Consider the following 14,121-nt stretch of genomic DNA (forward strand, 5'->3'; position numbering starts at 1 on the left):
GATTATTTGGAATTGGTGGGGATTTTAAGTATTAATCCTGAATTGTATCAGGAGAAAGTGGAAAACATAAAGACGATATTGGTAAATATACACCATCTACTGAATGCATACAGACCACATCAGTCTAGAGAATCATTGATCATGCTGCTCGAAGGTCAAGTGGCTCATAAAAAGAGTGAAATTGAACATATTGAAAATGTATGTCAAGAGATAAGAGAGAAGCTGCAGGGGATTCAGCAAGGTTTATCTAATTGAGAATCGATATTTCAATGATATAAAGGAGTATGTACCATAGTTTCCAATCATATAAATAATAATGATTACGATGATGGATAACTTTTCTAAATATATTAATATGATTATTATTAATGCAATGTTTTATTTAAAATCTATTCTATATACCTAAACCAGGCAAGCTAGACGTTGGACCTACTCCTGGTAAACTGCTCTCAATAGGGTTGTTAAAACTAGATACATTAGATATGCCACTAGTGGTGTCTGCTCCACCTTCTCCAGGCGGTGGTGCAGCTCCAAATTCACTCTTTTCTCTGACAGCGTTAATACAATTGTTTATACCAAAATACCAACCATTGATCTTCTTGTTATTGTAAGTCGGATCATCGTATGCATTAGGATCAACAGGTCTTGCTCTTGTCCAAAATCTTATGGTTCTATCCTTAGCTGCACTTGCTAAAATGTGTCCTACAGGGTTATATGATAATGACGTTATACATTTATCATGTGCATAGGGTACTACATGTGTTGGCTTCTCTAGATCTTGTAAAATATCAAAGTGCTTCAACGAACCGTCATATGAAGCAACTGTAAACATCGTTTCGTTGGTTGGATGCCATTCCAATGTCATGTAATCCACTTCATCTCTATAAACCATCAATTCTCGCATGCTATGTCTTATATCAAATACACGACACGACTTGTCCTTAGAAATTGCTGTTAGAAGATTACCTTTAGTAGGCTGGAATCTTGTTTTTAAAACAGTATGTTTGAAATTCAATAATGATGAGATACATTGACCAGATCTAGGGTCCCACAATCTGATCAAGTTATCCTTCGATGCAGAAACAATAAGACCCATTTCAGGATGCCAATCACAACTCTTAACATCCCAATGATGCCCTGAAAGAACTCTTTCCTGCTGACCGTTGCTAAAATTCCAAATCTTTAAAACGTTATCATCAGCACAAGTGACAAATTTAGAATCGTTTTTGCTGAAAGCAATATCTCGAATACCTTCAGTGTGTGCCCCATCTATCTCTTTCACCATATTAAAATTAGGTTGCCATATCTTAATGGTACCATCAGCATCACCACTAATCATCCAATCTCCTGCATGAGAATAGGTCATCGCCATAACTGAAGTGTCATGAGCTTGCATAATACTCTCGAAATTAAAAGAAGAACCATTCCAAAGTGAGAATTCTCCACTAAAGGTAGCAACAACTAACCTTCTACCTTCTGGAGTCCACTTGATTACAGGAATAACATGCTTGACTTTATTCGAACTTAAATGGGTAAACTTACTGGGGACATTAATAATTCTATCCCCATATCGATAAGCATCTGGAGGCATTATATTAGCAACGTAACTAGTCTCTGGTTCGACAAATGCTAATGGAAGACCATGTTTCTTATAGAAATATAATTTATTAAAAGGTGAACTCATGTCAACAGTTCTTCTTTGAGAGACATATTTCTTTTGCACATTTTGCTCTTGGGTTTGGCTAGATTCCATATTAGCACCTACAAACTAACTCAAACTATCTTCAAACTATCTTCAAATACTCTACAATACCCTCTCCAATTGCTTTTGGACCACTGTTTAACCTTGGTTTAATTGCTATCTGTTTCCTTGCTTGGCTAAAATATCAAAAAAGTTTCAATGCTTTTAAATTGACTAAATTCCATAATTTCAAATGAGAAATAATTAAAAAGAGTTGTTATTATACAGTTATATATAGACAAGTATGTAACTTATAGACCCAATGTTATTGGGAGTGGGGTATGATGTTGTACAGTACTCGAATTTGGGCTTTTTATAGGAATTCTTCCTTATCTTTAATGAATCTAGGGTATAGGTCCCATATTATGCTGAATGTGACAACTAAGATCCAGCATAATAGAGGGAAAAGGAAGATACCGATCCAATGCGTGATATTACCTATTAAGTATGGAAGTAGAGCACCACCGCAACCACCTACAGCCACTGAGGCACCCATTCCTGCTATATGTAAATTCTTTGGTAGAACTTGTAAGAAGACTATGCTTGCGTTAGGGAACAATGGTCCTATGAACACACCTGCGAGGAATATATTCAGCGACAGGAAGAACAAATATAATGTAGAGTCTGAGTTTATAAGACCCAATGCGGCAAACAAAGTGTAGAAGACTACTGTCAGCAGGCCATATGTATATGTTGCCCTATATACATTTTTGAAAGCTCTTTTGGTGACAAAACCTAAAACGAATCTACCAAACGTTAGTCCACTCCAGTATGAAGAAGTCACATACGACATTTTAGTTTTGTTGTCTGACTTGGTGGCCAGCAAATATGTAAACATCCAAGAACCTGTACCTACTTCAGCACCTAGATATAAAAACAGATAGATCGAGTAAAGTAGGATTGCAGGATTTTTCATCAAATCGAAAAAGTGAAGCTCTTTGCTCTTTGGGATTACTATATCTCCATCACTCACTATGTCGTCCTCGTCGTGATGAGCGGTAGCACAGATATAATCGTATTTTGCAGCAGTTTCATATTTAAATGAAGGAATAATCAACAGAAGACCAACTATCGATAAGGATGTTGGAATAAGGAAAAAATGTTCCCATTTACCACTTTGAACAAACTTGTCTACCAGAGGAGGTGTCACCATGGCGGCAGCACCGTACACACCATGTAATATACCCATAAGTTCGCTTGAATGATTTCTCAGACTACCAATAAGGACATTACTAGTTGAATCCAATAAACCCAAACTTAAACCCAACGGTAACATGCAAAAAATGTAGACATATATATTAGAAGGTTTCGAAGCCATTATCCCATAAAAGACGATACACATGCTAGTGGATAAAAACATAGCACCTCTTGATCCAATAGCTCTATGTATTTTGTCATTAAGGAATGAAGCCAAAGTGTACCCAGCCATTGCAACTAGGAAAATATTCGAGAGCTGAGCTATAGAAGTATCATAATCTGCAATTAAAGTAGGCGCTAGAGACCCAGTAGATTGGTCGTTCATACCAAACACTAAGAACATACACATACAAAATATAACTTGAATTAATACCATTCGACTAGATTTAATATCTGATGGATATAACGTTACCATTTCACCATGCCATATAACCTCTCTAACCCCAATGGATTCTTCGACATTGGCAGAATCAGTAAGAGGTACACTTGGTGAACTAGAATCTTCAAACGTCTCTAAAAGATGTACTTCTTCTTGACCTCCATGAGGTGGCTCCTTATACTGTAGTGATGACGTTATAGTATCCTGACCAAGATCTATACCTGATTCTTCAACTGAACTCTCCATCGCTGAAACAACCTTGAAATACTTAAAGCTTAACCTTGTTGATTCTTATGGCTCAGATACAATTCAGAACTGATAGATACATCTCATACCTACCTCATTAATAAGGATCTTGCAATGAGTTGTTCATTTCTAAGTCATCACTGCCTGTTAAGTAGACGTATTTTAAAGCGAAAAGCTCATTAAAGTTGATATTGATATTAAAAAGGAATGTTTATAGAGTTAAAACCATCAATAGACACAGGAACACATCAATACTGCAACCTATAAGAATGCTGCTCCTAATGTCCTAGAGTTCCAGGTCCAGATCCATTTGATTTTCTTCCTCTCGATGTGTTTTCTTTGCTCATCTCTTTTAGATCTAATTATACTTAAGGTCATCGCAACGTTATAAATATACAAGAGCTGCTACTTTAACTTCAAATCAATGAGGATAAGAACCTGTTGAGGTGGGGATCGATGAGGATCAACAAGTGAGGTTAAATCTCCACTATTTGTGTCTATTCATGTCCTTCTCTATTAATGAATGTTGAGATGATATCAGGTTCAAGGTCTCCAATAAAGGTTCTAAACCATTTGTGGATTATCCTGACACATCAAAGAATTATTATAAAGGTACAGCTGCATTTTGATAAAAGAAGAACAGTATGTTTACAAGATTGGTATTCCAAAGTGCCAAGGACGTTTGATAATTTTATTTTATCTGTGCTGGCTCATTTGAGATTAACTGCTATTGGTTAATTGCTTACTATTAAATATAAAGGTTTTGGATATAAGAGAGTAAGAAAGAAAGAAAGAAAGAAAGAAAGAAAGAGAGTGAGTGTGTGACATCTAAATCTATGAGTGCTCTAAATAATAAAGATTTCATAACCAGAGAGGAGAATACTGAAGCTTATGGTACTGTTGTATCTTGTGAGAGTGTGGCGAGTTCTTGTAAGGATAAAGCTGAGCCAAATGACGAACCTATAGTTGTGAATGGCCCGTCTTCCTTACTGGTGCCAGTGCTATTATGTTCGATGATCTCTTTTGGAGGGTTCATCTTTGGTTGGGATATTGGTACTATTGGTGGTATCGTTAATATGCCTAGCTTCCAGTTGAATTTTGGGTTGTCTGTTGATGGTCCAAGCAGTGACACTTGGATAATTGGATTAGTTGTTTCGATATTTAATATTGGATCAGCTATAGGTGGGTTAACCTTAGCTAAATTGGGTGATCTATTTGGTAGGAAAGCTGGACTTTTCACTGCTTTGGGTTTCTATAATATTGGGTTATTCATCCAATTGATTAATGATCATAACTGGTATCAATTTTTTATTGGGAGAATTTTTACTGGGTTGGCTGTCGGATCTATTGCTGTTTTAGTGCCAATGTTTATATCGGAAAGTGCTCCATTAAAGATTCGTGGGTCCATGGTGTGTATGTATCAATTGATGATCACTTTGGGGATTCTTCTAGGTAATGTGGTGAATTATGGTTGTAAAGATATGTCTATAGTACAATTTCAAAACAAATCATGGCAGACACCTTTGAGTTTGGGTTTTGCTTGGGCTTGGATCATTGCTATAGGGTTGATATTCATTCCCGAATCTTCACAGTTTCTATTAAGGATAAAAAATGATGTTAATGCTGCTAAAGTCTCGTTTGCCAAGATGAATGGATTACAAATAAACGATGAAATGACAGATAGATACATATACACACAACAAAATATTACTGACAGTTTTAAGACAGAGGAGAAAAACGAGATTGCTATCGAAAGTGCTACTGATGACTCCAAAAATGATACAAGTAAAAATAGAAACTTATTTGAGTTTATCTCTGGCGAACCAAAACTAGGGTTACGTTTGTTTGTGGGGATAATGGCAATGATATTCCAACAACTTTCAGGTATCAACTATTATTTTTATTATGGTACCTCCATCTTCAAAAGTGTAGGACTTGACGACCCATATATTACTTCCATCTTATTATCATCAGTCAATTTTTTTGCAACCTTTGGTGGAATTTATTTTGTTGAAGCTATAGGAAGAAAATCGTGTTTGCTTGTAGGTTCGCTGGGTATGTTCTGTTGTATGATGATATATTCAAGTGTGGGTGGATTTGTAGCCAATACACCAACAACTGGTGCTGTCCTCATCATATTCACTTGCGTTTATATATGTTTTTTCGCTACAACACTAGGCCCAGTGACATACGTCCTTGTGTCAGAATTGTTCCCATTGCGCACTAGAGCCATATCGATGGCCGTATGCACATCATTTAACTGGATATTTGGTTTCCTAATATCATTGTTCACTCCAGTTATAATCTCAAAGATAGGGTTCCTGTTTGGTTATGTCTTTGCAGGATGTCTTCTGGCATCCGCCGTTTTCGTTTGGTTCCTTGTTCCTGAAACAAAGAACAAAACTGAACAAGAAATCGATGAGATGTACACATAACCATAAAGGAATAAAATACTAATATACTAATATATATATATATATTTAGATAACTGTGTTGTCACAATAATTCTAAATCATTGTCATTAATTCGAGTACTTTATTTTACCATCCATAAGAACAATTCTTCTTCCTCCTCCTCCTCCTCCTCTTCCTTCTCTTGCTGCTCTCTCATAAACAGATCTTGAATTACAGCTAAACAGAGGCAACTGGGACCACAACTAGCAACCAAAATGCATCAGTCCTGAGTCCAATCGACAACACATCCAAACTAATCCATCTTATAGTAACTGGTTCTTATCCTTTATGGTATTGTCTTACGTATGACGTATTGCTGCTACAGTAAAAACGAGGAGGAAGGGTGAGGCGGAGAGAAAGGCAAAAAAAATGTAGTCACGTGATCGTTGATAATTTGTGAAAAGGCCAAATCTCAAGATTTTGACCATCGTTGAAAGAAGACAAGCAATAATGAGTTTGGAATTAGTACAAGAAAGAGTAGAAATGTATAAGAAAGGCTACACTTAAAGGCTCAAATAGAGTTCTATTGTTTATTTTTAATTGTATTCAGTGTATCTGAGGTATTCAAAAGTGTATCTACTGCGATGTCTGTCGAAGAAGTTAGCAAGAAGTTTGAAGAAACTGTTTCCGTTAGTGGGAAAGTTCAAGTACAACATCCATTAAACAGTAAATGGACTTTATGGTACACTAAGCCAGCTGTGGATAAATCAGAGTCTTGGTCTGATTTATTGCGTCCCGTTACTAGTTTTGGTAGTGTGGAAGAGTTTTGGGCTGTCCATGAGAATGTTCCTGTTCCACATGAATTGCCATTGAAGTCTGATTACCATATCTTTAGAGATCAAATCAGACCTGAATGGGAGGATACTGCTAATGCTAAAGGTGGTAAGTGGTCATTCCAGTTGAGAGGTGGCCATGGCGATGTTGATGAGTTGTGGTTGAGAGCTTTGTTGAGTGTTATCGGTGAAACCATTGATGAAGAAGATTCTCAAATCAATGGTATTGTCTTGAGTGTTAGAAGAGGTACTTATAAATTTGCTTTATGGACTAAATCTCAAGAAAAGGAAGCGTTATGCAACATTGGTGCCAGATTCAAAGAGGTTTTGAAGTTGGGTGAAGAAGAAAAAATCGAATTCTTCCCACATTCTGCCTCTACTGCAAAACATGCTCAACCTGCTATTATTTTGTAAAATTATTATCAAATTGATAGCAAGTTTTTAAAAAAATATAAAACACATTAAAATAATGAAATCAACAATGATCAATTATATGTACTTTTTTATTTCGTAAAAATTATTATTTTTATCTATACAATGTGTAGCATGGGGATTATAATGCATATTGAATCTCCCTCATATTATGCATCTGTTAATTCTTTGAAATAGCTAAATTTGTATAGTTGTAAGTTATTATTAATCAATATTATTGGTATTTATGCTGGTGATAATTTATATAGAGACAGAGACAGAGATGGATAACAGGGCATTATTAGGTATATTCATATCATTGACCAAGAACATTTTGCACATAAAATCCTGAAATTAACAAGAAATAAAGTAGTACTAATATTACTCCTTTAAAATAATTCGAGTTCCCCTCAGCAAAAAGATAGGTAAACATAATGACACTTGTCAAAAGTGTCATAATATCCCATAGTGGGAATACCATTGGAAATAACTGTTGGGTGACTACAATATTCTCATCTTTGTTAACCCAAATCTTGATAGTGGAAAATAAAATTAAAGCTGGAATCTGTAATAAACATACTTGTAAAACATAAGCACTACCAATCTCCATCGATAATGCAATATTGCCCTTTAACGCAAAAGATATAGCATTGATAAATTCGGTAGTATTCGGAACCAATGCTATGACGATTAACCCCAAAAGTTTGGGATTTAATGATGAAAAATCTTCTAATATAGATTGAAGACATTCAATGAGTATTTCAGATATAAGAGTATAACACACAGTTGATCCTAATAAAATTGCAATGGATTTCTTCATCGACCAATTGGCACAAGAATTAGTATCTTTACTTAATGCCCTGCTTGCATCTTGTGAATCAACAGCAATGGGACCTAGGAGGACATCTGATAAATTACTCTTTGAGTGCCTCACAACTTGGTTCTGCAGTATCAAAACTGCATGCGTCTTCAGTGTAAACCATAAACCTGTAATGTATGCAAGAAACAGTATGAATGAACTTAATTGGGATATTGGTTGTATTACATGAATGAAGAAGTCATCAAAAATTGGAGGTGACAAAACAAAGTGACACTTTTCATTATCTCTTACCGCCTTACTGGTGCATACTATTTGATATTCGCCATATAATATGTATGTTAATGTTGGCATACAGGTTACAATACTTGAAAAAATCAAAAGAGCAGATGTTATTCCTGCACTTGATGGGTTGTATCTCTGTATTTTTCTGGGTATAGCTCCACTGCACATTGATAAACCTGGAAGCAGTAATACGGCTCCTAAAATTGATCCAATTATTGAACCTTCTACCAATAATCCTTCATTGTAGTTTAGTGCTACACAGTAAAGATACACTTCGACAACTGATGAGAAGAATGCATTAAATACTGCACCAAGTGTCATTGATGTTTGAGTCGAGATTGAAGCAATAGCTTGACCAATGTAAAATGACAGAGTCACAATTGACAGTAAACAAAGTACAAATATAAAGGTTCTTCCACTAATTCCTGACTCATAACCCAACAACCGATGCAATATATAGTAGTCAACAAATGTCAATAGAACAACAACTAATAAATTAGTTACTATAATATTAATTCCATCAACTGTATATTTATAATAATTTAACGCACTTGCCTTAAATGTACAGAAAAGAGATTCAATCTGGCTCCTGTCATCTGATTGTTCTAGGATCCTATTAAAATCATCTAGAGTGTCATAATGTAACAGCAAATAATCATATTTAAATCTTTGTCTCAAACCCCATAGTATTTTGCTGGTGGGTATTGTTAAAACTAACATCCATAGAATTGATGCGATGATGATTAGGGCAGGTTGTATGATCAAGTCAAATATACAACGATGTAAGTAATAAAATATACTCAATTCTTTATATCTTTTGAATTTTTGAGTTGTAGAATTTGTTAAATCTCCTCCATAGTTTACTTTTAACTTCGATGGATTATTTTGTTGGTCCTGAATAGATGTTATTGTTCCATATGAGGGCTGTTCAATTATTATTATAGGTTTTGATTCAGATTCATTACGCTCTAAATAAACTACTTTCCCAAAAGGATAAAGCAGATATAATGCTGTACTATAATATTTATCTCTATACAATACAACAAGTGGACTGAAACAATAAAGCAATTGCATTATCAAGGCACCTCCAATAAATAATAAAAATAACGGTAACCCAAAAACTATGGACCACAGGAAATTTAAAAAGGTAACACTTTTCGAATTAGTTTTGAATTCAGTTTCATGAATGTCTTGATATGCCATTTGTTGAATCGATCTCTCCTTTCTATATAAAGCAGCCTTCCAAACTTTGACTGCAAACGGATGGACTTTATTCATAATCTCTTGTCTTCTTCTCAACGTGTCAGGCCCAGAGAAGGATTCATTAATATTTTCCAAGTAATCTTCATTAGGATCCCTATGGAAGTGATTAATAACTAATTCTTCTCCAGCAAGTTTAGGATGGCTATCAACATTAAAGTCTTCTATATTACTTGTATCATATAGAAGACAGACATTTGGCGAAGGTGTCCCAAAATATGTATTCTCAACAACTTCTTGTGATTCAACTCCTGCTTCTTGGTTATAATCAAATATAATATTGGGCAAAGAAGTAGAAACATGTAAACCTTCATTCTTAACATCATCTGCCCTCTTAATCGGGTACTCTATGGGTTTATTTCCTAAGCCATTTTGGCGATATCCTATGCCAATATCTTCAGTAGATAAAACATTATCTGGGGTAAGGTTTTCTAAATCCTCCATGATCCTTTATCACATAGGTATGGTTCACTTATCTATTATATGATTACTTTTGATATATTATCTAACTATAAATAAAAATCAGTTTTATGTTTTATTAGAAGCTCATCGCCAAATTTAAAGGGTACTTAATTAATTAATTACCCTTTCAAGCCAAACAGCATGTGTTGCTATAGAAACATGGACGTATTAAACAAAACTAACTAGTGATAAGTAAATCAGATCGACTGCTCATCAAAGCTATCATTAGTTCACACTTCAATTGGTTTCTTATTAAATATTCAATTAAATTTAGAATTAATTGTGATTAACAGTTGTCTAATACCAAACTTGTACAAACTTTAGTTTAGCACAATATCTGGATAAAATGTAGGTCATGATACCAAGAGAAGTTGATCATTAAGAAATCCTAAAATATATAATATTGTATATAGGAAATATATATATATAATTAGGATGATGATTGCCTCTTCTATACTTTAACATTTCAGTTACCATAAACGTCGTTAATGGCTTTTTCAAATATATTCATACCTTGATGAATATTTTCATCTTCAATTGTTAAAGCTGGAACAAATCTTACGGTACTTTTGCCCGCTGTGATCACCAATAAACCTAAATCCCTAGCCTTTTTGATCAATTCAGAAGGAGGTTCTTTAAATTCGGCACCAAGCATCAGACCTTTACCTCTAATATCCACAATTTGATCTGGGAACTTTTCTTTTAGATCTTTCAAACGACTCTCTAGGATTTCACCCTTTCTCAAGACTTCATTCAAAAATTGCTCGTTAGAAATAGTGTCAATAACATATTTACTTACTGCACAACCTAATGGATTACCACCATAAGTGGTACCATGGTCACCTACTTGTAATGCATTATTGACTTTTTCATTTACAATAGTAGCAGCAATTGGAAAACCATTACCTAATGCTTTCGCTGAAGTAAATATATCTGGATGAGCATCCTTTGGTAAGTAAGAATGGGCCCAAAGCTTACCTGATCTTCCCATGCCACATTGAATCTCATCGTAAATTACAATGACATCATTTTCTGAACAAATCTTCTTTAGACCTTGTAGAGTTTCAATAGGAACTGGGAAAACACCACCTTCACCTTGGATAGGTTCCACGATTAAACCTGCTAATTTATCTTTATTACTTGTAATGTAATCTTGCAATTTTGTTAATTGATCATTAATGTTCAAAAACGTAACATTAGGAACCAAATCGCCAAATGGAGTTCTATATTTGGCATTCCATGTAACAGATAATGCACCCATAGTACGTCCATGAAATGAATGTTCAAATGCCACAATACCTTCTTTATCTTTACTCTTTAAGATACCATGCTTCTTGGCAAATTTTAAGGCTGCTTCATTAGCTTCAGTTCCTGAATTACACAGGAAAACCTTAGAAGCATCGTATTGACCTCCAAAGGCCTTAGTATGCTCTACAATTTTCTTGCTCAAATCTAAACACTCCTTATTGAAATATAAATTAGAACTGTGAACCAATTTCTTTGATTGTTCTGCTAATATTTTACTAACTTCTTCATTAGAATGGCCTAAAGAAGTCACTGCAATACCAGCAGTGAAGTCAATATATTCTCTACCATTTATATCATCATATAACTTAGCATTGTTACCCCTAGTAATACATAAATCTTCAGGTCTAGCATAAGTAGTTACCTGAAATGACTTCTCTTCTAAAACGTTGCTAATTCTTCTTACAGAAGTGGTACTAAAAAATTTTCTAAGCATCACTAATCTATTTTATGTAACACTATCTCCATTCTTTAATCATCTGTATCCGTCTCATCAATCACAATACAATTCTTTTAACCTATATCCATCACCTAATCTCATCTCTTATATATGGATCAGAATTTTTCACTTTTAAAACTGCTCCTGTTGGTCCACCATATCGATAGCGTTGTTAATATATCCCACTATTTAAATAGTTATGACTCACACATTCGGGATATAGAGACCTCAATTAGCAACTTGAAGCTATGACTAACCAATAAGCTTATTTATTGGACCAAGATTGTCTTATTTGAGTGGTATTCTATATATTTTATTTAGATTTCTATGAGTTAGGTTGGCTGATGACCCATCAACGATGTTGGTTGAAGAATATTTAATAATCGATGCGTAAAATGGTATTAGAGATTGAACCAAATCCATAACAGGTTGCACCACCACCAACGATAAGTATACTTCTTCCATTGTTAGTTTTTTGTAATTCAAATCCAACGAAACATAAGTCACTTTCTTGCCAAATGTTACTTGGGATTTCAATTGATCTTATATCACCGGTGGTGATGTCAATGGCAACAATCGTATCGCTTTGACCATATAATTTATTAGGACTTGTACCTCCAACGACTAATACTTCATTGTCGTCGATAAACTGGCTCTTACCGCCATATCTTTGGAAGACAACGTCTTTGAAACGATTCGTTATAGTAATGGAACCATCAGAATAACTAAAAACCATAGCCTCATCAGATACCTTGCTATATTTGTGACAGGCACCACCTATAATTACACCAGTTTGTGTTTTGATGTTATAAGAAATTGCTGCTGCTACTAAGGATTCATTGATATCATAACCATTCACCTCACACTTGTGAAATGTGTTAGATTTGGTATTGTACAGAACAAATGGATCATCTGTGGTATCACCTCCGCATATTAATACATTTTCATCATCCACCATGAAAGCACTATGTCTATATCTTTTAGCATTCAACTGGGCACCTTTTGACCATTGCTTGGTGGATAAATCTAATTTCCAGCATTCATCAAATCCTTGTCCTGGAGCCTTTCTACCTCCTATGGATATTATTTCAGATTCAGAGATTCTACTTAAGGTATGGCACATTCTTCCAATTGGTGTATCCGTAGTATCTATTTTTTCTTGCGTAATAGTAGTCGTATCAATTTCTATGGTTTCGTTGATTCTTGTTGGGTTAGCACCACCAAAATATAAGATGGAAGATTCGAGAGCTTCAGATGCACCAAATTTCCTTTTGATATCGTTATTCAAATCAATGATTTTAAATTTATCGGATTTCTCTATATTTGAAAGTTCAGAATTCATAGAGAACTTGAAATTCTCACCAAACTTGAATTCTTTATCGTTAGTTGCATGACATAAAACGTAATGATGACAAAATAAATGAAATTCTTCAAGTTCATCGAATGGCTCAATTGCTTCTATTTGACCACGTAACTTAACATCTACTTGATCCCATAGTTGTAGCAGATCACCTGCATTGACATTAACAAATCCTAATTCTTTAAATCTGTCGATTTGTGATTGAATTGTATGGTACTTCAATACAGATTGCAATGGGGAATCATTCTTTTTGAAATGTTGTAACATTTGCTTTGAAAATGGTTCATACAAACCTTCTGGAACCAATTGCTCCATGATTATAAAATGAGAGTTAAAAAGAGAAGAACAAATTGAAATAATTTTGTCTGCACATTCAGGCTTCATATATGCTAAGGAAACTTCTGCAATAAATAGCATTATAGTATCATCATCATTTGATTGGTAACCTTTTATCAATTTTTCAAAACTTTCAGAATCGTTTAAATTACATGACACAGCTTCATATTTTGATGTCTTGAAATGATCCTTCGATTTGGTGCTACCTATAGATTCTGTTTCAGAACCCAGTATATTAATCAAATCAGGTTGCTCACGTATCATACGTACTTTGTTAACAATTAGGTCAGAATAATCAACATCTAAGAACGAGAATCTACCTTCAAACTTTTTGCTATCCAGATTTTCAGTATCCAAAATTTGGAAAGGTAGTGGATCAAACCCACAACCTAGATTCACAACTAACACTTTTTTGTCACTATTTTCTAATAAACATTCCAACCTAGAACGAATAGCATGCAATCTAAGCCAATAACCTCTGTTGATGCAAGGTGACCTTTTAGGAGCCTTTGGTACAAAGTATTTGAAATATTGTCTATTTGGTTTACTAGAGTCCTGATCTCTGTTCATATCCAATTTAGGCAAGTAAAGCAACTCCACAGATCTTTTCGATGCAATTGATGAATTGTTAGTTCCCTGAATAGCAAGATCTGCATA

At 34.6% G+C, this 14,121-nt stretch overlaps 8 protein-coding genes across 8 annotated transcripts; 3 read left to right on the top strand and 5 right to left on the bottom strand.

Annotated features, from left to right (window-relative positions):
* On the top strand, positions 1-255 carry MED7 (mediator complex subunit MED7; the record flags this gene model as incomplete). The annotated part of the gene is made up of 1 exon (XM_001644007.1): positions 1-255. A coding segment is annotated over one exon (255 nt), but the record flags the coding sequence as incomplete, so codon positions are not given.
* Positions 256-394: 139 nt separating this feature from the next.
* On the bottom strand, positions 395-1,753 carry PFS2 (cleavage polyadenylation factor subunit PFS2; the record flags this gene model as incomplete). Its single annotated transcript, XM_001644008.1, has 1 exon — positions 395-1,753. The coding sequence occupies one exon, from the start codon at positions 1,751-1,753 to the stop codon at positions 395-397; it is 1,359 nt and encodes a 452-aa protein (XP_001644058.1).
* Positions 1,754-2,054: 301 nt separating this feature from the next.
* Positions 2,055-3,563, bottom strand: BSC6 (Bsc6p; the record flags this gene model as incomplete). The annotated part of the gene is made up of 1 exon (XM_001644009.1): positions 2,055-3,563. The coding sequence occupies one exon, from the start codon at positions 3,561-3,563 to the stop codon at positions 2,055-2,057; it is 1,509 nt and encodes a 502-aa protein (XP_001644059.1).
* Positions 3,564-4,399: 836 nt separating this feature from the next.
* Positions 4,400-5,998, top strand: HXT14 (Hxt14p; the record flags this gene model as incomplete). The annotated part of the gene is made up of 1 exon (XM_001644010.1): positions 4,400-5,998. One exon carries the CDS (start codon positions 4,400-4,402, stop codon positions 5,996-5,998), a length of 1,599 nt encoding a protein of 532 aa, XP_001644060.1.
* Positions 5,999-6,600: 602 nt separating this feature from the next.
* Kpol_1014p22 (uncharacterized protein) lies at positions 6,601-7,203 on the top strand (the record flags this gene model as incomplete). Its single annotated transcript, XM_001644011.1, has 1 exon — positions 6,601-7,203. The coding sequence occupies one exon, from the start codon at positions 6,601-6,603 to the stop codon at positions 7,201-7,203; it is 603 nt and encodes a 200-aa protein (XP_001644061.1).
* Positions 7,204-7,516: 313 nt separating this feature from the next.
* On the bottom strand, positions 7,517-10,006 carry Kpol_1014p23 (uncharacterized protein; the record flags this gene model as incomplete). The annotated part of the gene is made up of 1 exon (XM_001644012.1): positions 7,517-10,006. The coding sequence occupies one exon, from the start codon at positions 10,004-10,006 to the stop codon at positions 7,517-7,519; it is 2,490 nt and encodes an 829-aa protein (XP_001644062.1).
* A 484-nt stretch (positions 10,007-10,490) lies between these two features.
* ARG8 (acetylornithine transaminase) lies at positions 10,491-11,765 on the bottom strand (the record flags this gene model as incomplete). The annotated part of the gene is made up of 1 exon (XM_001644013.1): positions 10,491-11,765. One exon carries the CDS (start codon positions 11,763-11,765, stop codon positions 10,491-10,493), a length of 1,275 nt encoding a protein of 424 aa, XP_001644063.1.
* Positions 11,766-12,144: 379 nt separating this feature from the next.
* Positions 12,145-14,034, bottom strand: PPM2 (tRNA methyltransferase PPM2; the record flags this gene model as incomplete). Its single annotated transcript, XM_001644014.1, has 1 exon — positions 12,145-14,034. The coding sequence occupies one exon, from the start codon at positions 14,032-14,034 to the stop codon at positions 12,145-12,147; it is 1,890 nt and encodes a 629-aa protein (XP_001644064.1).
* Between the last annotated feature and the right edge of the window lie 87 nt (positions 14,035-14,121).

The sequence above is a fragment of the Vanderwaltozyma polyspora genome, genomic scaffold (assembly GCF_000150035.1).
Source record: "Vanderwaltozyma polyspora DSM 70294 KpolScaffold1014 genomic scaffold, whole genome shotgun sequence".
NCBI lineage: Eukaryota > Fungi > Ascomycota > Saccharomycetes > Saccharomycetales > Saccharomycetaceae > Vanderwaltozyma > Vanderwaltozyma polyspora.